At 40.8% G+C, this 22,344-nt stretch overlaps 1 protein-coding gene across 2 annotated transcripts in view; it reads left to right on the top strand.

Moving 5' to 3' along the window:
• Positions 1–22,344, top strand: part of LOC311581157 (uncharacterized protein) — an 86,450-nt gene that overhangs the window by 45,782 nt on the left and 18,324 nt on the right. The window contains exons 2-4 of one of the 2 annotated variants that reach the window (XM_084753183.1): positions 423–643; positions 5,274–5,604; positions 8,003–8,128. In XM_084753183.1, the coding sequence (XP_084609309.1) occupies positions 423–643; positions 5,274–5,350 (298 nt within the window). In that variant the 3' untranslated portion in view covers positions 5,351–5,604; positions 8,003–8,128. Of the gene's footprint in view, positions 1–422; positions 1,014–5,273; positions 5,663–8,002; positions 8,129–22,344 lie in introns of those variants that run through there. The other variant, XR_014773671.1, reaches the window with a different exon arrangement.

Below are 22,344 nucleotides of genomic sequence, written 5' to 3'. Positions count from 1 at the left end.
AATAGTGTTGCTACTATCCAGTAATGTATGGAGGTCTATGTGCTCTCACTGGCCAGCTACTTCAGCAGAAGTAACCTATTCCTACCTCAAGGCCTTTCATTTGTTAATCTCCACTGTCTAGTAGAGACATGGTTACTTTCTTACAAGGTTCCTCCATCTTAAAGCTCTTCATTTCTTACACATGTATATATGGAGGCTTCTACAGCACTTGGTTTCCATATGACTTTGTGAAGGCCCGCCATGGTGGCGCACGCCTTTAATCCCAGCACTCGGGAGGCAGAGGCAGGTGGATTGCTGTGCGTTCAAGGCCAACCTGGTCTACAACGCGAGTCCAGGACAGCCAAGGCAACACAGAGAGACCCTGTCTCCAATACCCCTCCCCCCAAAAAAAAACCTTTAGTGTTATTTATTCCTTTCTGTAGGAGGAATGAGACCAGCCTTGAGCAGGAACATGGCCCATCTGGCAGCACGTATGTGCAGAAGTCAGCTTTCCTTTACAGTCAACCTGAGACCTACCTGGACACGCCTGGGCATGCCCAGAGACTGACTGCCAAGAGTCCAGTGACATCACAATGGGAATCAAAGGAGGAGGAGCCACGGCAGCAGCTCACAATTTGGGAGCCAATGGGACACTGGGAGGAAGGTATAAAGGCATGCCCTATTTCAGCAATGTATGAGTTTGCTTCTGCCTCTTGTACGACTCCCAGAGTCTGCGTCATTGACTCTGTGCCAACTCGTCCCTGCCACAAGGGTTCCGGGCCTGTGTCCCAGCAACACTTTTCTACTCTGTGATCCCCTCCCTTTTAGTTATTTCCCTTTATATTGGTGCATTCTGTCTTCCTTCTCCTGCAAGGCCTCTCTATGACCCTTCATCAATTTTCTGACCTCTCTGAGTATTCCAAATGAGCACACATACAGGAAGAATCCAAGCAAGTTACATACATCTTATACAACTATGAGAGCATACTAAGCCCGGATGATGACCTGCCATGGCTGCCTAGCTCTTTGCTGAAGTATGTGCAGATTTATCACCCAGGGATTATTTGGAGGGTTCAATTTGATGTGGAGGCGGTAGATGGCCTCTGTGGGGGTGGGGGTGGGGTGGCTTAAGAGTTTATGTATTTATATTTTGAGTTGTGTAAGAATTTGGTAGTTTTGACAGTATTGTAGGACCATCCTGGACCCCTTGAATTTTGATTTGCCCAGTAGGGCTTTTTTTCTGAGACATGGAAACATTTCTCTTCAATGGCAACCTGTCACTCTCCAGACCATCTTTATTTCCAACAGCTTGGCAATTAGAAATCACCACATCTAACACTTTTGCCAGCCTTGTAATTTAAATGTGTGTGGTTTTGCAGGGAAATCCATTGAGAGTTTCGTGTCTGCCCTACTAGGGACACCATAAAATGCGTCACTTTTGGATGGAATATGGCAACACATTCCAAGAAAAGTATTGACAAGCGCCAACAACCCAAGCAGAATTTTAAAACTTGGGCCACCTGGAAGCAAGGAGTTTCTTTCAGTTAAAAAAGAAACCATGCAAAAAATTTAACTAGAAGGTAATAAAAACACACTTTTAAGCTACTATGGACACTAGAGAATCAAAGGCCAAAGGGCAAGCATGGAAGCAGAGAGGTAAGCGATGGGTAAATGATTGCGGAAAAATTAAGGACACTCTGAGTGGTAGAAGAATCAGAGCTAAAATACACCAGAAACTTTAAGTTTAAAGCAGCACTGCTTTTCTTTCTTGTGACTTTGCATCTCTTTGAGATCTGTAAAGCAAGGCAGGGCCAGTCTCCTGATTTAATGTTTTCAACGTGTAAGGGATAATGAAGGGTTTACTGTGTTGCACACTTTTCTTCCAGGGGTACTTTCTCTTTTATTCATCTGCACATCCTTATCACAAGCTACCACCTCCGTCATTGTCCCACACTGGAAGCCCCATGACCTCACCTACCTCCTGGCAAGTGGCCTCTCTGCTTCACCATCGCCGTTTCCATGTCTCGGGCTGCCGTTTCCGTTGGAAACAAGAGCCTCCCGGGGGTCTGTGGTAGTACAATGAGCACATGCCATTCATTTGCTCTCCCTTCGCACGTTTTCCAGCTCGAATGAGCATCCTCAGGCCTGGAACACCTGACCTTCCCTCCAAGGTCAATCGCAGTTCAGTCGACGGGGATGAAGCTATTACACCTGTGTTGCACACTTTGTGTTCTGCACTGATTCATTTTGTGCCATTAATGTGGGCTTTGTTATTCTGTCAGACAAAGAGGCTACATTCAGGGAGACAGACATGAAAAATGACCCAGGGAGAAATGGGATTTTTTTTCCTAACAAAGAGATACATCAATGTGAGAACTTATTAAAAACATACCATTTATAATGCACAAATTGTACTCATTGCCACGGCCGTCATTGTTATTCTAAGCTCCTTTCCCCGGCTTTCAGAGCAGAGCAGTGTCCTCGGACAGCCTCTGTTGTAAGTGATGGATTTTTCCTTTTATGTTACACTACTGTAGTGTTTGTCCCTCTGGTAAGTTCAAAAGGCCGCACTTCTGTTCATTGCTGTTTGCACCAATTTCCCTCCTAGCTTATCTCTTCTGAGGTGGTTGTAGGAGTTATTTTTTCACCTTTTTCTTTTTTCTTTTCTTTTTTTTTCAAAATAAGAAACATAGAAATTACCTTTCTGCTTTGAGAAATTTAAGGTTTATACAAAAGTATGGTTTTTAAAAAATGATCTCATAAACCGTCTGTAACAATCGATTTTGCTTTAGATGAGGATGCATCGACAGCTTTTGTTGTCATGGCTAAGTGTACCATGCATTTGTATGGTGTTCAAGCGGAGGATAGATTCTTTCTCGATGGATGTTTATGGAACTATGCACAGTTGTTAAACACTGGCCTCTTTTTGTGGGTAGAGCTAGCCACTGAGATGCTTGAATCAGCTCAATTCACATGCTGATGGTTGTGAAGAAAGTGTGACAGAGACTGAACACACCAGTCTCTCAGAGGCAGACGTAGGGTGGTTGAAGGTGGCATTTGTGCTAGTGGCCATGTGCCAGACTGTAAGGAAGACAGTAGGGGAGAAATGAGCTGGTAAACTTAACATTTTTTGAAATATTTTTTAGTTTTTTTTTTTTTTTACTAGAACACAGCAATGTACACTATATACTAATAGCATCTTGAAATAAACTTTTATTTGGTTCCTCTGACCCACTTTCCTCTGACTTCCTGACCCTCCTTGCCTGCACTCTTCCAATCCCAATGTTTGCAAATTCCACAGTACCAGTTTTTCTTATGGGTGAATAAAACTCCATTGCATATATGTACCACATTTTCTTTATCAACTCACCTGATAATGCATATCTATCCATTCCCTTTCTTTTATGAAAGATTAGTACTAAACACAGATGTTTAACTACTTCTGTGGTAAGATACAGAGCCCTTTGGGTATATGCCCAGGAGTGGTATAGCTGGGTTATGAGATGGTTCTATTTTTAGTCTTCAGTAAGTGTATTTTAATGATTTCCATGATGGATACACTAGGGGACACTGACCCCAAAAGTAAAATTAAAAAAAAACTTGTATCTTTCCCGTGTCTCCGTCAGTATTTATTGTCATTTTTTTTCTTAGCTCTTATGGCTAAAGTGAGTTGAAATCTCAGGGCAGTTTTAAGTTTCATTTCCCTGATGGCTAAGGATGTCGACCACTTTCAAAAGTATTTATTGATCATTTGTTTCTTCTTTGGAACGGTTGTTTAGTTGTGGGTTTATGTTGTTCAATTTTTACAATTCATTACATATTACAGGTATTAACTCCATTCTAAAGTATAGCTGACAACATTTTTTTTTCAACAAAAAATTTCCTATTCTTTATGTGTCTATTTAGTCTGTTGATAGTAGTCCTTGGTATGCAGTTTTTTTTTAAAATTTATATAACCCTATTTATCCTATTTAGGGGCTGCTTTCTGTGCTATATTCAGAAGTTTTTTTCCTTCCCCCTATATTCTGAATCATTTTCCCTATGCTCTGCCTTAGCAGTTTCAGCATTTCCCACTTAGAATTAAGGGCTTTGATCCACTTTGAATTGACTTTTATGGAAAGCAAGAGGTTTGGACTAATTTCTTTATTCTATGGTATAAATTCAGTTTTGCAGGTACCATCTGTTGAACGGAATCATTTTTTTCCTGTGTATATTTTGATGCCTTTGTCAAGAATTATTTTGCCCTTGTGGTGTGAGTTTATTTCTGGACCTTCTATTATGTTCCATTGGTCCACATTCTGTTCTTATCAATATTGTGTTATAGTTGTGACTGTGGTCCTACAGTGCAGTTAGAGACCAAGCATGGTGATACTCTGGCAGACTTATTTCTGCTTAGAATTGCTTTTGAAAATCTATAGTCTTTTGTGTTTTTGTATGATTTTTAGGATTGTTTTTCTGGTTCTGTGAAAAGTATCATTGGAATTTTGATGGGGATTGCATGAAATCTATAGATTGGCTTTGGTATTATTATTATTATTATTATTATTATTATTATTATTATTATTAATTATGCCAACTTGACACAAACTGGGTCATCTGGGAAGAAGGAACATCAGTTATGGCATATCTCTGGGCATTTTCTTGTTTAATGATCGATGATTTGTCTCCGTAGGATTGGTACTGTGCTACATTGGGCAGGTGGACCTGGGTTGATTAAGAAAGCATGCTCAGCAAACTGTGAAAAAGCAAGCCACTGAGTAGCATTCTTCTTCGGTCTCTGCCTCAGTTCTTGTTTCTAAGTTTCCTGGATGATAGACTGGCACTGTAACCTGTAGGGTAAAACAAACCCTTTCCTGTATGCCTTGCTTTTGGTTATGGTATTTATCAAAGCAACGAAAGGCAGGCTAGGGCAGGGTATACCTCTGTGGTATTAATTCTGCAGTCTGGAAGCAGGAGAGGTCTTTCATCTAGAATATTCTCCAATTTACTTATTTATTTTTTTTCCAGTGTATTAACGTTTTCATTGTAGAAGTTTCTTACCTCCTTGGTTAGGTTTGTTTTTATTTTATTTTTTAAGCCATTGTTTGTGGGATGTGTTTCCGCTCTCCTCTGGGCATGCTGAGTTTAGCTCTGTCTTGCTAGCGCTGTGGACGGTCTCCTTTTGGCTCTCACAGAGCCTGGTGCTCCATCTTTCACTCTTCTCCATTTGTGGGAACCGACTCAGGCTAGCAGCCTGGCATGGTGGGGTTCCTTCCTGAGAAAGTCCCATCTGGTCTTCTTTCTGCTTTCCATAGTTCTTTATTTGATTGCGGCATCCTTTTCCGTGTGGACGCCTGGTACTGCAGATGCTGCTTCAAAGTCACCGTCTTAGCTGTCTTTGCTCCTTCTCAGAAAACAGCATCTCTAACCAGCAGCAGCAGCAGCAGCAGCAAGGTGGGTCAGCTCCATGCCTCCTTCCCTCTGCAGACTCTTCGTTCTTGCTCAAGTTTTAGTCTCGCATTAGGTCTGCATGCACAGAGGAAGACAATCTACCAACGACAGCTCTTCTCAGCAAACACCTGCTCCCCAGAGCTCAAGCATGGCATTAGATGCATTCTACAGAGCTGTAGTCATTATGAACTAAAGGTTTGTGTCCAGAAAACTTCACGTGTCAAAATCTTAACCACCAGGAAATGGGACTTGACAGCCACTGCGTTAAAGGTGAGACTCTCACAAATGGGTTTGTGGCCTTTGAGTGAAGCTGAAGGTTCTGGTGTGCCTTTGCTACGATGAGAAGATGTAGGTGGATGGTGCTGTTTAAGTACCAGGAAACCAGCACTGCAAATCTGCAGGCTCTATGATTAAGAACTTCCTGACATCCGTGACTGGGAGACATGCATTGCTATCTGTAAGTTACCAAGTCAAGATGTTTTATGGCAGCAGTTGAAACATAACAAAATAACATGTTTGAGTTAACCAAAGGTATGGTCCCAATAAACAGTAACTATACGTTGGCGAGCCCTCTCCTCACAAGCCTACTTTTAATATTCATTTTATTCTTCATACCCACCTGTATGTCAGTGTACCACATGTATGGAGTGGAGTGTGCAAGAAGGCCCGAAGAGGGTGATGAATGACCCAGAACACGAGTTAACAGTCTATCGTGAGCTGCCAAGTGGATGCCACAACGTGAACCTCAGTTTTCCAGAAGAGCAGCCAATGCTCTTAACCTCTGAGCATTCTTTCCTGTTCCCCCAAATCTACTATAGTTTATTCTATACATAGGCTCTGTTATAACTTAGCCACACACTTAAAGGAAAAATGTCACAAGCTCCTTCAAAGAATCATGTGTGTGAAATCCAAATTCTAACTTAAAAACAAAACAACAAAAACAAGTCTCCTTTTTTTCAGAGAACTCATGACTCAGTTTTGTTTGTTTGTTTCTTAGTGAATTTTTGAAGTCCACAGTTTTTCCTTGAGATACAAAAGCAAAGCTTTATAACCCCATTTTTTCCTTAGACTTAATTAAAACAACATCAAGTTCTACTTTACTGGTAGTTTAAGGCTCAGGCATTCCCTTCTGAGATAGCATTGTATTCCTTGCCAACTGCTTTAATTCACACATCTTAAAATAAAACAAAACACTAAAACCAACATATTTTAACATTGTGGCAGTCTTCTTAAAAAGCTATGTATTTTACTGGTTAATAAAGTCCTCACGGTAAAGAACTTACGTACCTAGACATCCATGTCTCTTACCCTCTTTCAAGTTTCCTCTTTAGTTCATTTATTGATGAACTATTATCAGTACTGTGTACCATGATGGTGTTACAGGTTATTTTCTCAACTTCCTACCTGTCAGCTTCTTTTCCTGTATTTGCCTCAGTTCCAATCTCATTTATACTTTGTTATATTTGATTGAAAGGCTGAGGATAAAAGTATGAATGACGATGATTTTTGTTTTCAAGGGTTTTATATGTTATATGTTTTACATATGTGCACATGTATTGTGATTTCTTCATGGGCATGTATTTATTACTTTAAAACTTGGATAGCCATTTAATGTAATTACAAAAGATATTGGATGTAAAAGTATGCTGAATTTCAGCCTATTAAGTTGGCAAAATTACATTCTATTTTTAGTGCCTAGTCAAGAAAGAAAATTCCCTTAATTATAAGTGAATTTCAGACTGATGAAAGTCAAGTTAAAATATTTCTTTAGATATGATTTTTGTATTCAAAATACTGTCAAAAGATTAGACTCTTAAGTATATTCTGTTAAAATACTTACAATAGGCAGGAATAGTCACAACAAGGTTCTTTGCATTAAATAGTGAACAACGAGATGCTGAATAAATCTAATGTGCACTTGTGATCACCAAATATTCTTTTACTCCTTCATCTTTTGCCCCCTGAGATCTTCTGTGCTGGTGCTGTAGACCACAGCTTCCTTAAAATGTTCCACTTTCCACTCCTTTGCATACAAGAAATTTTCACATGATTCTTGCTATAGTGGTACTCAAAAAAGGTATACCAGCCAAACATTTGCTAATTACATAAACATTTATTTTAAAACAATTCTTTAATATACATGTAATTTTACCAATTATTAAGTGTGAAGGCAAATTTGCATACTAAGGAGATGGTTATGCTCATCTATTTTTATATAAAGAATAAAATTTTGGTGATTATTTAACATGCCAAGACATGAAGCATCTTCAGTTTTTGAGTTATTTGGTGGTCTGATTATGTTAGTGCTGAGAACACTGCTTTGCATATATGGTATACATATACATCTGTATATAGTACAGAATGGCAGAAATGTGCTTTTGGCCATTTCAGAACTTTCTGCAAATTCTTTCCTAATCCCAAGCCCAAATGTACTTAACTTGAAAAAAAAATTAAACTTGTTATCAAGTGCATGACATGTGGTGCAACACAGGTGAGTTCTGTCTGAATCACCCCAGATTCATCATACACATGACTTTGAATTAATTCAGAAATCTTTTAATGTAGCCAACTTTTTCATGATCTCCATATTCAGGTTTACGGCTGGCATAGGGCTACAATACACAGATGAAGACCCTGGGCTCCAGACATGTTTCTTAGGTAGTGGATATATTCTTCAACACCCAGAAACTTACATTTTTATCAACTATGACCTCAAAAGGTAGGTGCCACACAGAGATACCTAGAAATATATGTAATAAAAATATCAAAGTATGTGCATTGGTACCTACCATGGCTCTGATAAACTACCACAAACTGTTATCTCTTAAGACAACACAGATAAGGCCTAGGCTCCTAGAGGACAAAACCACCAGATTATTAGCTGAGAGGCAAACTCCATGTGCATCCTAGTGCTACATCTAGCGCCAAAGCCATGAGGTTCCACATTCCCCTTTACCCCAACTATCCAGTGGCAAACCCAGGGAGGGATGAGGGAGGGGAGGGCTCCCTGAAGCCTGAAGACATAGCATAAAGACTGTGCAGTCAGATGTCAAATAGACCATTTGGAAGCTTAAGTAACATGTTGTCATGTTAACCATCTCAGAAGCAAGCTGGTTAGTTATACACAGATCAAGGCATTGCATTTTCTCCGTATGTCTAAATTGACTTGTAAACTAAAAAGAAAAATTGAGATTAAAACTGTACTAGAGTTCTTTGGAGGAACAAAAGGTAGATTTATTCTATTGACTTATGTGATATTGTCTTGAGTAGACCAACAATGGCTGTCTCATACTGGAGAGGCCAGAAGAGGGTAGCTGTCCAGTTCACAAGGCTGCATGCCTAGGCAGAGTTCTGTAAGAGTATTGAAGACCTCAAAGATTCCTGGAGATCTGCTAGCCTTCAGTCCAAGCTACAGGCTGCTTCTTAAGTCTGTGAAGGAACTAGCAACAACAGCAGCGTAGATTACTAGCCACAAGAGTGAAAGCAAACAGGCAAAGTAAACTTCCCTTTTCCTGTGTCCTTTTATTTGGGCTGCCACCAGAATGTGCCACAATATTTAGGGCATGTCTGACCACCTCAAAGAATCTTCCAAGAAGATACTTTGCTTTTTAGTTTATTTTAGATTCAATCAAGTTGACACCCAAGATTAACCATCATAAAACCCATGCAAAAGTATTCTTGGATTTCATAGTTAATTGGAATATGTTTGTATAATCCAAACATTTATTTGCATTTACTTATGCTAAAACAATCAATTATCCTAGGTTAAAAATCACATCCTCAGTATTTGGCAAAGACCAGAACTGTAAGGTTTAGAGTACTACTCTCTACCTCTTAAAGGGTGACTTCATCCATACAGGGTAGTTCAATTTGCTTCAAAGGGTACATACATCTTTAAAACTGTATTATTCTAGGCAAATTGCTTACTTTCTCATGCAGTTTACAGTGTCTCAGGGTAAGGCAAAAATCCTGAACATTTGCATGTGACTGCCACCGACCAAAGTCACAGGCCATTGTCCACCTTTGAGCTTCCTACCTACTTGGCATGCTAATGCTTTGCACCCAAGACGGAGATTTATCAGAAATGAATCCAATAAATATTAAAGAGACGAAGCAGCATTGTGAGGAGGGGCATTGTGTTTTTCTCTATGTTTATGAAGGAATATTTTATTCATTTCTTGCTCTTCCTCTCCAGAGTGGAGTGCAAACAGTCATTTCGCTGTTTCTCTGTCTCTGTCCTCACGAATAGGCTTGACTTGGACGAGTCTTTCTATTCCCTTAGGAATGCGCCAAGCAAGCCAGACCTCCCTAATTATAGTTGTTATTTCCTAGAGGCTCATTGCTAGACTGCTAGTAAGGGCTAGGGAGTTGCTGCGACCCTTGCAAAGGCTGCAGGCAGCTGTGCTATCAGACAACTAGCTCTCGGCACCCCCACCCCCACCCGTTCTTGCTTCCTGCTTGCTTCTTGCAGTAGACTGTAATTCAATAGAGTTCAAATCCTTGGGTGCTTGGATCAGCCAGGCAGCAGGCCCAGAGGCCCTTTCAAATCAGAGGTTTTACAGTTATTTTAATCCACAGGAGATGCCAGTGTGTCTCTTCTTTACAAGGACAGACAAAACTGTACAAACAGGCTGGAGAGACAGTCTGGCAGAGGAACTCAGGTCCTATTCTCGTATGAAAAAAAAAAAGCAAGCAAATTTCCCTCTACTGTTCATTGTGTTAATCTGATATTTTCACTGCTGGGACTGGATTTAGGAAGGGAATGATACAATACATGAGTGATGATGAAAGTCGGTCCAGGAACACACCAGTTTTGTGCCGCAAATATGTAGCCAGCACACAGTAGATCATGTGGCATTTTCTCAACAGAGTAAATATTAGCAGCCACCTTCTCCTGCTGTTGGATGAAGCTGAACATCAAATCCTTGGTGGTGACAGGGACATGGCTTTACCAGGTTATCCAGATACATCTTAGCTGTAGCTACCACATAAAGCTGAGGAGTAGTATGGGCCACGTAGCCAAAGAAACAGCTGTCTGACTCAATGCCTTGTTGGCTAAATTTCCTGGATGCAAATACTGCTCCATCATTTATTACATATGAGGATTTGAGCCCATTTTAAAAGTTTTCATATTCTAGGGTACAAAAGATGATGACAGTATCTCTAATGGGAACTGATTAATAAACCACTGGGAAGAAACCAAAGATACATTCAAAGGTCATCTGTAGACCTGCAGCAGCAGCAGCATGGCACAGGGGGCTGCTGGAGGTGCAGATTCATCAGTTGTGGCCGTGACTGACTATATCAGAATCAATTTCAGCAGCATGTCTGCCAGCATTAAATAATTGAGGCTTATGACTGCTACATAAACGGTGGTCCTAAGATTTCCAGATAGCTTGCTTCCCCAGTGAGAGGGACCAATAAGGTCCAGGCACCATGGCTGATTTTCCTCTGCTGCTCAAGCTGTATGCTTGTGGAAGAGACTTTGTTCTCTCTAACACTGGGTTCTGATTATTCATAATTTTTGGTGGCCACTGCATGATGGTTTCGGGAACCCATTTTCTACATCATCCTTGACCTTATTATCTTCAATGGTTACTTTGTCTTCTGATCTTGGTATTTCTGGCTAGGGCCACCTGGTTTCTCCCAGGTCTCTATCAGCATTAGTTTGACTCGATGGTTTGGATCCCACATCGTATCCTGACGCTTCTGTGCTGGCTGCCAAGGGAAGCAGGATCCTTAGGGAAACGCCCCTGTTATTAAACACGCCTTCAAGCATCCTTTTGTTTCAGTGTAAACTTTTTTACAGAAAACTGAGCATGCCCAGAGACATTCCTGTCTTTTATTTTAACCTTTTTGAACATGTGTTTCATAACATTGACCTAAGCATGCCCCCAATATGTACCTGGCATCTTTTCTTCTAGAACAAAACCCAGCATATATTAAATAATGCTTTGGGAGATAAGTCACATGCTCTTCTTTCTGCTCTAGGTAGTAAATTTCTATCCTTGCTTCTTGGTGGAGGTTGATTTTGGCTTTGTACCTATGAAAATGTGTACCTGTTACTGTGGTTAGTCTGGCAGTTCAGCTGAGAGATTTGACACTCAATCGCTCTTCCTGAACTTAACAAGAAGAGTATATGGAACATAGTTTTCAAAATGAAGAGATTATTTAATATCATTCTCTTAGGCTCTACATTGCCCCTAAACATTTGATTTTAACAGTTGTATCCAAGAGGCAATTTTTTTTCTTTTTTTTCTCTTTTTATTTTAATATATTTTTAAATACAGTTTATCAATTTATTCATATTACATCTAAATTGTTATACCATCCCTTGTATCCTCCCATTCCTCCCTCCATCCCCCAAGAGGCAATTTTCTAACAGAGATTTTATAGCAGAGAAGAGAGAGCTCAGCCTTTAAGGGATAAGAAAGTCAACAAAGCCACATTTATGTGTTTATTGCATGGGTGTGGCATTCAGACCTCTTAGCAGCCCACATTCTTTTGGATTTAGGAAAGAGCTCATCAGCACACCTGCTTGCTTTACTTCACATCAAATGGTCTTTAGTACAGTGGCGAAGAAACAGAGACTTCTGTAGGCTTTCATGTCAAGCTTCTCACAATCCCATGATGCTTGGCTAGGAGTGCAATCAGAACGGATGGCATCAGAATGCCAGAGCCTGTCATGTGTGGTGAAGTGAAGGGTCACAATTGTATGTAAAATAGACAGAAGAAAAGCTTCAAGGCCCTTAAAGTAGAGGGCAACTTGTCAGAGAGTGGAATTCGGAGAAAAAAGGCCTTGTGCCCAGAGCCAAACTGGAGAGGTTAGCTATTTGTAAACTGTGAGATTACTGTGACTCACAAGCTATTTCAGGCATGGATGCCCTAGCTGCTTGGATTGACTGCTCGGCCTTTCACAGTTACTGGTTGATCCCTTTAGATGGCATTATGTAGGCAGTATAAATCTATATGTAAAACCCTAGTTCTTCATTCCTAAGAACTGACAGTGTGGACATAGGTACATGAGAGCACAGGATCATTTAGCAGGGGAAAGCCAAAGGTCCTAAAAGTGTGACAGTCAAGGAACTGCTTGTGTTCCATCTAGTCATCATTAGCTATGCATAGTGGCATGCAGGTGATGTCATCATTAGCTGTGTGCAGCAGCATGCAGGTGATGTCATCATTAGCTGTGTGCAGCAGCATGCGGGTGATTTAGTCATTATTAGCTATGGGCAGCATCATTCAGGTGACATAGTCATCATTAGCTATGCAGAGCATCATGCAGGCCACACTATGTTGACATGTGCAGTTTGCTGTCTCATTACTATGGCCACAAGGCACAGTGCAGAGACTGGACCTGCCTGTACCACAGTGAACAGAACAAAGTACACTCTGCCTACAGGCACACTTCTAGGAAAGGAAGCCCAGAAGGCACTGCAGCATGTTAGCTTAGGCCTTCAAAGTCCCCCAGTGAGAAATCATCTATCCTTCTTGAACATAGGTTTCTCTCCATCTCTCCACTTCCCACAAAGTTTATTTTGTTGTTGTTGAAACTTTTTTCCATTTTATGTCTTAACATTTTTTAATTAATTAATTTTTCATAGACATGTGTATTATTACACATATATACAATAAACTGCCTATAGCAGGAAGAACCATGACACAATCAGGAATATACAAATGTTACTTTCTTAGTGTTTTGGCTATTTGTATTTGACAAGATGTGATGGAGATTGATTTACATTCAGAATTTTAGATAGGAAAGATGTTTTCTGCAAGGCTGTCAAACACAAAGTTTAGTTTTGATCTTCTGTGTAAGTTGATATTTCTGCAAGAAACCAAGTACCACTTCCACTATCATACAGTTTTCTTTTGATTTGGAACTTTGTGTGGTGTCAGTGTGTATACATACTTGTTATGTGTGTGTGTTATCCAGTGATTTTTCTTTCTGTTAATGTATTTATTTCCTGATATTGTTTTAAAGCTATATAAATTCAGAGTAAAGATTGTATAGCTTAGAAATTGTATACCCACCACCCCTCCTGACTAATAAATTTATTGCACTCTGGTACTTCCTTATGGTTACTTAGGAGGAGTTAGGAGCTGGAGAGTGCCTACTCTATCAACCTGGCTGAGTTCTATTAAATACACTTGTGTGGAAATACAACTGGAGGCTGAGAAGAAATGAGGAAACTGTTTGAACTCTCCTGTGGAGGGCAGATGAAACTTACCTCACGTGGCTTCATTATGCGTAACTAAGAGCCATAAGACTAGAAGTCACACAGGGATGCTTTATATCCACAGAAAGCAAAAAATTCCAGCAGTGTGCAACATTTTGGTACTAAGAAGATTGTTTGGGAAGATTGGGAATATCCTATCTCTAGAAATGACAGAGTTCTTTTTAAAGGTCGTTTAAAGCAGCTGATGAGTGGTTGGTTACTCCAGAAGCTCCTAAAAGCCTGTCTAAAACTAGTTGCTATACTAACATGTTAGATTAACCCAAAGGAGTGTGCAAATACAAAGATTACTAGATATAAAAGAGCTGACTTACTTCTCAGTAGGCGTGGTAGGCCATGGCAGGAGTGGTTTTGTGTTGGGGGTAGGACATGCTGCCCCCAAATACAGCATTTGAGAAAACAGTGGGCATCTCATAGTGTCCTTCATTGATACAGCATATAAAGCTTGGGAACTCAGTGACCGTGTCTTCTCACAGGATGATTGACATGTCAGCAGGGAGCAATGGAAACACAGAGGCTCAGAGTCTGAAAGTGAACCTGCCCAAGCTCCCAGAAGCATGTCATCCTTAGGTCATGTCCTCTGTGCACTGTCAGGCTCTACACAAACCTCTGCTATTAATGAGGCCTGCATAGGGAAGTAAAGAGTTTCTGTTTCTTTGGGTCTTTGTTTCTGAAGGTTTCTGTGACATGTAAAGTTGAGATAAGTAAATCACTGTACTTTTTCTCTTGTGAAGTTGTCTTTTAGTACAGGTGCTACTTATTTAAACTCAATGATAGGTGACACACACAGAGGTACTAGCTTTGTCTTCTGTGGATGTCAACACTTCTTCAGGCTTGAGAATTCATTAGAAGGGATCACAGGAAAAGTATTATGCTAGTAATTTATTATGAAAAGATATATATATTACATCAACAACAAAAAGGGATGTATAGGGAAAAGTTGGGCAACAGGCCACTGGGTGCAAGTGTCTAGACACTCCATCTTCATGGATTTAATCTCCCAGTCAGAAGACGAGAAAACAACACACCAGGTCTTGGCAGTCAGCCACATTCCCTCAAGTCTTGGCTGGGACTTTTTATTGTAGTCACCTGTTTAAGCATTTGACACCTGTGCTGCTGTTTTTTTTTTTAATTTTAACATCATATTGACATAAGCTATAGTCATCTCAGAGGAGAGAAACCTGATTGAGAAAAATGCCTCCATAAGATCGGGCTCTAGGCAAGCCTGTAGAACATTTTTTTAATGAATGGTTCATGTAGAAGGGTCCAGGCCACTGTGGGCAGTGCTGTCACTGAGCAGGTGGTGCTGGATTCTATAAGAAAGTAGGCTGAGGAAGCCATTAAGAACAAGTCCATAAGTTGCACTCCTCCATGTCCTCTGCCTCAGTTTCTGCCTCCAGGTTCCTGCCTTGTTTGAATTTCTGTACTTATTTCCTTTGATAAAGTACGGTCATGTGGAAGCATAAACCAAATAAACCCTTTCCTCTCCAAGCTGTTTTTTGGTCATAATGTTTCGTCAAAGCAATAAAAACCTAAGTAGGACAGCACACAAGTGATTGTACTGGTTGGTTTTGTGTGACAACTTGACACAAGTTAGAGTCATCAGAGAGGAAGGAGCCTCAGTTGACAAAATGTCTCCACAAGATCTAGTTACGGTCTCAGAGTTGTTTTGATTTGCATTTCTCTGATGACTAAGGAGGTTGATCATTTCTTTAGGTGTTTCTCAGCCATTTGATATTTCTCTATTGAGAATTCTGTTTAGTTCTGAGTCCCATTTCTTAATTGGGTTATTTGGTTTGGTGGTGTTTAATTTCTTGAGCTCTTTATATATTTTGGATATTAGCCCTTCGTCAGATGAAGGGTTGGTGAAGATCTTTTCTTAGTCTGTAGGCTGTTGCTTTGTTCTGTTGACAGTGTCTCCTGCCTTACAGAATCTTCTCAGCCTCATGAGGTCCCATTTATTAATTGTTGACCTTTAGGCCTGGGCTGTTGGTGTTCTGTTCAGGAAGTTGTCTCCTGTGCCAATGTGTTTCAGGCTCTTCTTCACTTTTTCTTCTAACAGATTTAGTGTCAACAACTCTGAGATTCCATCATACACCCATAAGAATGGCTAAGATGAAAAACTCAAGTGACAGCACATGCTGGCGAGATGTGGAGAAAGGAGAACACTTCTTCATTGCTGGGGGGATGCAAACTTGTACAGCCACTTTGGAAATCTATCTGGTGCTTTCTCAGAAAACTTGGAATAGAGCAACCTCAAGACCCAGCTATCCCACTCCTTGGAATATACCCAAAAGATTCTCCACCACACAACAAGGACATATGCTCCAGTGTGTTCATAGCAGCCTTATTCATAATAGCCATAATCTGGAAACAACCTAAATGTCCCTCAGTTCAAGAATGGATGAAGAAACAGTGGCACATTTACACTATGCAATACTACTTAGCTATTAAAAACAAGGAAATCCTGAAATTTCTGGGCAAATGGATGGAACTAGAAAGGGTCATACTGAGTGAGTTACCCCAGAAGCAGAAAGACTCACGTGGTATATACTCACTTATAATTGAACACTAGCCCCAAAGGGATGTTCCATGAAAGTCTTCACTTACCAGGAGATTAGGATGGATGTGGGGACTTCCTATTGGGAATCTAGATGAGAGAAGTATGAGAGAATGGGGAAATAGAAGGATCCAGAGGCTCCTAGAAACCTATAAAAAGAACATCATGACGGGTGGATCTGGACCCAGGGGGTCTGCTCAAACTACTGCACCAACCAAGAACAATACATGCTGTAAGCATTGAAATCCTATTCAGATCTAGCCAATGGACAGCACATTCTCCACAGTTGTGTGGAGAGCAGGGACTGACTCTGACATGAACTCCGGTGCCCTATATTTGACCACTTCGTCTTGGTTGGGAGGCCTGGTGGCACTCAGAGATGGGATAAACAGGCTACCAGGATGAGACTTGATAGGCTGTGACCATATGGTGGGGGAGGAGGTCCCTTTCTGTCACAGACCTGGTGGAGGGGAATAGGGTAAAAGACGGAGGGAGGGAGAAATGGGAGGATACAAGTGAAGGGATAACAATTGAGAAGTAATCTGAATAAACCAATTAAATAAAAAACTTAAAAAAGATCTAATTACAAGGTATTTTCATAGTGATCCGTGGGGGAGAGCCCAGTCCATTGTGGGTGGTGCCATCCCTGGCTTCTATAAGAGAGCAGGCTGAGCAAGCAGAGGGAAGCAAGCCAGCAAGCCGCACCCCTCCATGACCTCTGCATTAGATCTTGCCTCCAGGTTCCTGCCCTATTTGAGGTCCTGTCCAGAATTCCTTCAAGGATGGACTATGATCTGGAAGTTTAAGCTACATTAACCCTTTCCTCCCCAACTTGCTTTTTATTTATAGTGTTTTGTTGCAGTGATATCCAGCTTTGTTTGGCAGGGTATCTCAAAGGCTCAGAGGCTGATTTTTAGGATCTGGTCAAACTCCAGTCTTCACTTTAGGAAAACACAGTATTTGGGCATCCTGGCCCATTGAATTAAACATTACACTGCACAGAGCTTCAGGTATGGCTTGAAGTATGGCTTCCTTCAGCCCACTAGTAGCTAGATTTCTAGGTTAGGCACCTTAGTCATGAGAGGTCTCTTTGGGAGCGTCTCAGGGTGTGAAGTGAAGGGGTTAAGAAAATACCCAGAACATTTGTGGTTCTCCACAGGGCTAGATAAACAATGAGGCTAGACTCCTCAGGACTTGCCACTAAAAATAGTGTAATGAAGGAACGTGTTTAACAAAGTTATTTTTGTTGAACTTTGTGATTTGTTTGTGGGAAATCCAGCACAGCCTCTGTTTCTCTAGGTCCTATTGGTTCCATTAACCTACTCCAATCAGTTGGAGTTCTCTCTGCACGATGTTAGTGCTAAACATTAATAATATTTTTGAGATAGTTACAAATACCAATGTTAAATAATGACCACATCAAGATCTTGTAGCCCCAAATTTAGCTGTGGCAGATGATCACAGGATAAACAGAGTCTAGATGTGAACTGATTTGTACCTTGTTAGAAGTTTTCTTTGCAGCTTGTTGCCAGTTGGATCTCTTATTTTGTCCTCCACACATTTCTGTGTGCTTTTTCAGTTTTGAAGATGCTATTCTTTCCACTCTCTCTTTGTTATAGTACTATTTTTTTCAGTGTCTTATTTTGCCTGTCTCTTTTTTTCCAGCTTTTTTCTCCTTTATTAATTTATTCTTGTTACATCTCAATGGTTATCCCATCCCTTGTATCCTCCCATTCTTCCCTTCCTCCCATTTCCCCCTTATTCTCCTCCCCTATGACTGTTCCTGAGGGGAATTACCTCCCCCTGTATATGTTCATAGGGTATCAAGTCTCTTCTTGGTAACCTGCTGTCCTTCCTCTGAGTGCCACCAGGTCTCCCCCTCCAGGAGACATGGTCAAAGGTGAGGCACCAGAGTATGTGAGACATACAGTTGTGCCAAATTATACCTAACAGGACTTGGTATTTGTGCCTTGTCTATTTTTATGCTTATTCCTATGTGAAGATAATTAAATAACAGATGATTATTGAGTTCCTATAGTAAGACAGTGAAGCCCTAGGTAAAAGGGGGTACCAGATGAAGAAAGATCCTTGCTGCAAAGACTCAAAGATGTTAGCATCTTGTGAAAATGAACAGGTACTTACGTTCTGTCCTCTATAGTCACAATCTCCAATCATAAACTAAAATCTTTTGCTTAGACTTCCTGTCAGTACTGTATGGTCAGTGTAGAAAAGCACCAAAACCTTCTTTTCCTGGCAAATTTACTTATCCTTTCCCTCTGTTCCCTTTGCCTATTTAGTAGCACTATTACAGCTTTCCACATCAGCATCTAATTAGCTGCTAAGTGATGTTTGTTCTGCCTCTGCTAGATCTCTGCAGTCCATTTCTATTTCTTCTGTCTTAGTAAAGGCCCAATTGGCTCCCCTCCACACAGGTACAGTAGTTTCTCTTCTTCTTCTTCTTCTTCTTCTTCTTCTTCTTCTTCTTCTTCTTCTTCTTCTTCTTCTTCTTCTCTTCAAGACAGGGTTTCTTGGGTTTCTCTGTGCAGTCTTGGCTGTCCTGGTGTTGATTCGTAGACCAGGTTGGCCTGGAACTCACAGAGATCCTCCAGCTTCTGTCTCCCTGAGTGCTAGGGTCAACGGTGTGTGCCGTCACGCCTGGCTGTGTGTCTCTTTCTATTCATACCATTTGCTGTCTCACGCCCTGCTTCCTGCTGTCGTAGTACATGATCTTTCCCAGTGTGGTCCTAAAAAGTCTTTCATATCACCATTTTTTCCTGTGCACTCACTCCCCAGCTGGACAAAATCCTATGACCTGTGCATGCGTTTCCAAGTCTGTTGATCTCTGGGCTGGGGATTAGTTTTCTCCCTTCTTTTTCTTGATGAGCCTCAATCACCACATCTTAGCTCATGTTGTGCACTGGAGGAGCCTCTCTTAATTAAATGGTCAATGGAACATTGGGCATTTCCTTTATGGTGGTCGCTGCACAGTGGTTTATGTTTCAGGGCATGATCAATGGCTGCTATGCAGTAGACAGTGGATTCTTTTCCCTTTTTAGTTGCTGCTGAATAAACAAGTACAGCAACAATCACATCTAAGGTTCTTGTGAGAGTCCAACTTACTTTAGCCTCAGTAAAAGCCTGGGTTGGTGAATGTTAGTTTTATTTAATTGATGAAAATGTAATTGCAAAAAGTAAAATTTAACTTTCTTGGTTTTCAGTTAGCTGAGAGTTTTAGTACAAAAAGAAAATTCAATTTTTCATAGTTCTGGAATTTTTTCTTAAAATACACTCTAATGGATAACTTAATACCTGAAAAAGTATATTCCATTGTTGCGACCGAATATCTGAAAAAATGGCAATAGAATAATGTATTTTAGGTCAAAGCTTAAGAGGGTAGAGCCCATCACAATGTGTGGAGAAGGCCTGGTAGAGCCAACAATGGCAGAGCATGTGGCTGGAAATCCCTAGACTTGAGTAGGCTACGAAGCAAGAGCAAGAATTGCTGGCATTCGGCCAGCTCATTTTGGGACTGCAGTCTGTAAAGTGATGCTGCCTACAGTTAGAGTGACTCATTCTTGCTCAGTTAAAGTCTATGGAAAGACCCTCATAGACAAGCACAAAGGTGTTTCCTAGATAACTCCAAACCTAGACAAGTTGTCGGTGACGATTAACCATTGCAGTTGTTTGCCTCAAATGTCTCAGCAGATGAGCTGAAGGAATGGAGAGCATAGTGAGATTTTGCAAAGCATATTGCTTCAGGTCCTGTGCCTACACTGTTTCTAATACTGCACTTTAGACTTTAATGCAGAAGAGATTGGGTGGTAATTTGTTTTTCTCCCTCCGCCCAGCTTTTCAAGAATACAAATGATAGGAAAGCTTATATTTAATTCTATTTATGCATTCATCCATAAGCTGGTTATATATCTATTACCACAATTTCATGGTAGAGTTATTGATTTGCGCTATTATGTGAAGCTTTGGGAATTGGGTTAAGTTCAAAGTATTGTAGGGTGCTATGAAGTAAGTTTATTATAGTTGCAGAGTGCTTAGCTGTAATCCCCGATTATCTAATCATCTCCACAGGGTGTATTTGAAGATACTTCAACTCATTATAGCTTGGGATGGTGAGAGTGCTGGAGGACAGTATGTAGTAATGCTACAGAGATCAGCAGGCATCTAGACATCCTTCCACACCTGTCTTGGACCTAATTGTCCATTTAAAAGATTATTTTTTTGCAATGAGATTAATTTAAATTGTGAAAAGGAAGACCTGAGGTTTTCTCTGGAAAAAATATTTAAAGATAAAACTACTCAGAGTAGAGAAGAATGACAGTAAGATTTGTAGAAAATGGTAAAGTGAGTCCAAATGTTAAAACTTTTTTTTAGTAGCTTGGGTCAGTGGTGAGAGCGCAGAGAGACAGCTTTACAATGTCACCCCAGCAACCCAAGGAGTTCTCTTAATATTTCAGAGACCTTGATTTTGGCCATGCTGGTTATTTGTGGCTTTGATGCAGAAAAGAATTTCTGGACTATCAATGGTGAAAACTGAGTTGGAGATTTTATTGGCTGTATTTTAATGGGTAGAAAGAGAGGTGCTCAAGAAAAGAACCAAAGCCCACCCAAGAGCGTGGGTGTGAGCTTCTCACATAAGAGGAGGAGATACAAGGCACACCTAGCTGTGGCTGCTGGCTCCCTTAGTGGCTTAGCATTAGCCATCCTTCCATACCATTTGACTGTCTCTCAAGTTACATCTCTTTGCACCAAGGCCATGCTAGTCTTTTCTGTAATTGTTCCAATTTTATTATCTGTGAAGCTGAGCCAGTACTCAAATTACATCTCAGAGTGTTTCTAAGAAATCCCCGCTACCTTTCTCACCATATCTGAAAAGTGAGATTATAGGGTGGCTGCCAAGGTGCGTTAGATGTAATTATAATCTTATAAATGGAGACCAAGAGCCACTAGAGTTACGCATCGTGTTTAGTTCACCATTTCCTTGCAAATGGGGTTTGTGGTGAGATTCACAGGCAATTGCAGGCTTATGTTTGAGAAGGAAGAAAGCTCACAGGGAGTTTTTAATGATACTAGAATCCTGGCTTTCCTGAAGGCAAAAGGCTTCAATCACATCCTTGGGTGAGGGGCTTCTCTTTATTCTCATAGCTCCACAGTGTTCTCTGCCTTCCTGTCCCATTTCTACTATATGTAAAAAACAACTTCCTCTTCTTTCAGCACCTACAAATAGAGCAGATGCTCTGCAGATCACTTGTTTTTAACACGAGGCATCAAACTTAATGCTACGCACATAGGAGGCCAGGTCTCTAGGTCCTGGACCTTTTAAGAGTTTTAATGGTCTTGCTGAATTTATCAGATTATCTTAAAGTTGTTTTACATCCTAGACAGGACTTGAACCTTATATCTTTCTTCTTCAGTCCTCCCAGGGACATGGGCTTCCAAGCCCACACAACAATGCCTGGCCCAAATGCTGGGTCTCTGTAACTAGCAAGTAAGTTTTTAAAAAATCATATTTTATTTATTTATTTGCTTACTTATTTATTTAATTATGTTACTGCCTAATTATAGCCCCCTCCCTCCTCTCCTTCCAGTCCCACCCTCCTCCCATTCCCTCCTCTCCTTCTTAGAAAAGCATGGGCCCTCAAGGGGTACCAACCCACCCTATACCTCAAGCTATAGTAGGACTAAACACATCCTTTCTCATAGATGACAAGCAAGGCAGCCCAGCTAGCGGAAAGAGATCCAAAGGCAGGCAACAGAGTTAGAGACAGCCTATTCCTACCGCTAGGGGACCCACATGATGACCAAGTTGCACCCCTGTTACATATGTGAAGGCAATTTAGGTCCAGCCCATGTATGCTCTTTGGTTGGTGGTTTGGTCTTTATAAGTCTTCTTGTAGTGTCTTTGGCCCCTCTGGCTCCCTCAAGCCTTCTTCCCACTTTTCCACAAAACTCCCAAGCTTAGCCCATTGTTTGGCTGTTGGTCTCTGCATCTGATTCCAGCGCAGGATAATCATACTGAATTTCACAGACCCAAAGAAGCCAAGGAAGAATGCTTAAATATCACTTAGAACAGGAGATAAAATAGACATCTGACGTAGGTGGAGAGAGGAAACTTGGTGGGAGGGG

This window comes from Acomys minous (assembly GCF_964271855.1).
Source record: "Acomys minous genome assembly, chromosome: 13".
NCBI classification, from domain to species: Eukaryota; Metazoa; Chordata; class Mammalia; order Rodentia; family Muridae; genus Acomys; species Acomys minous.
The sequence above is the reverse complement of the archived record's forward strand: the minus strand, read 5'-3'. Positions and strand labels throughout refer to the sequence as shown.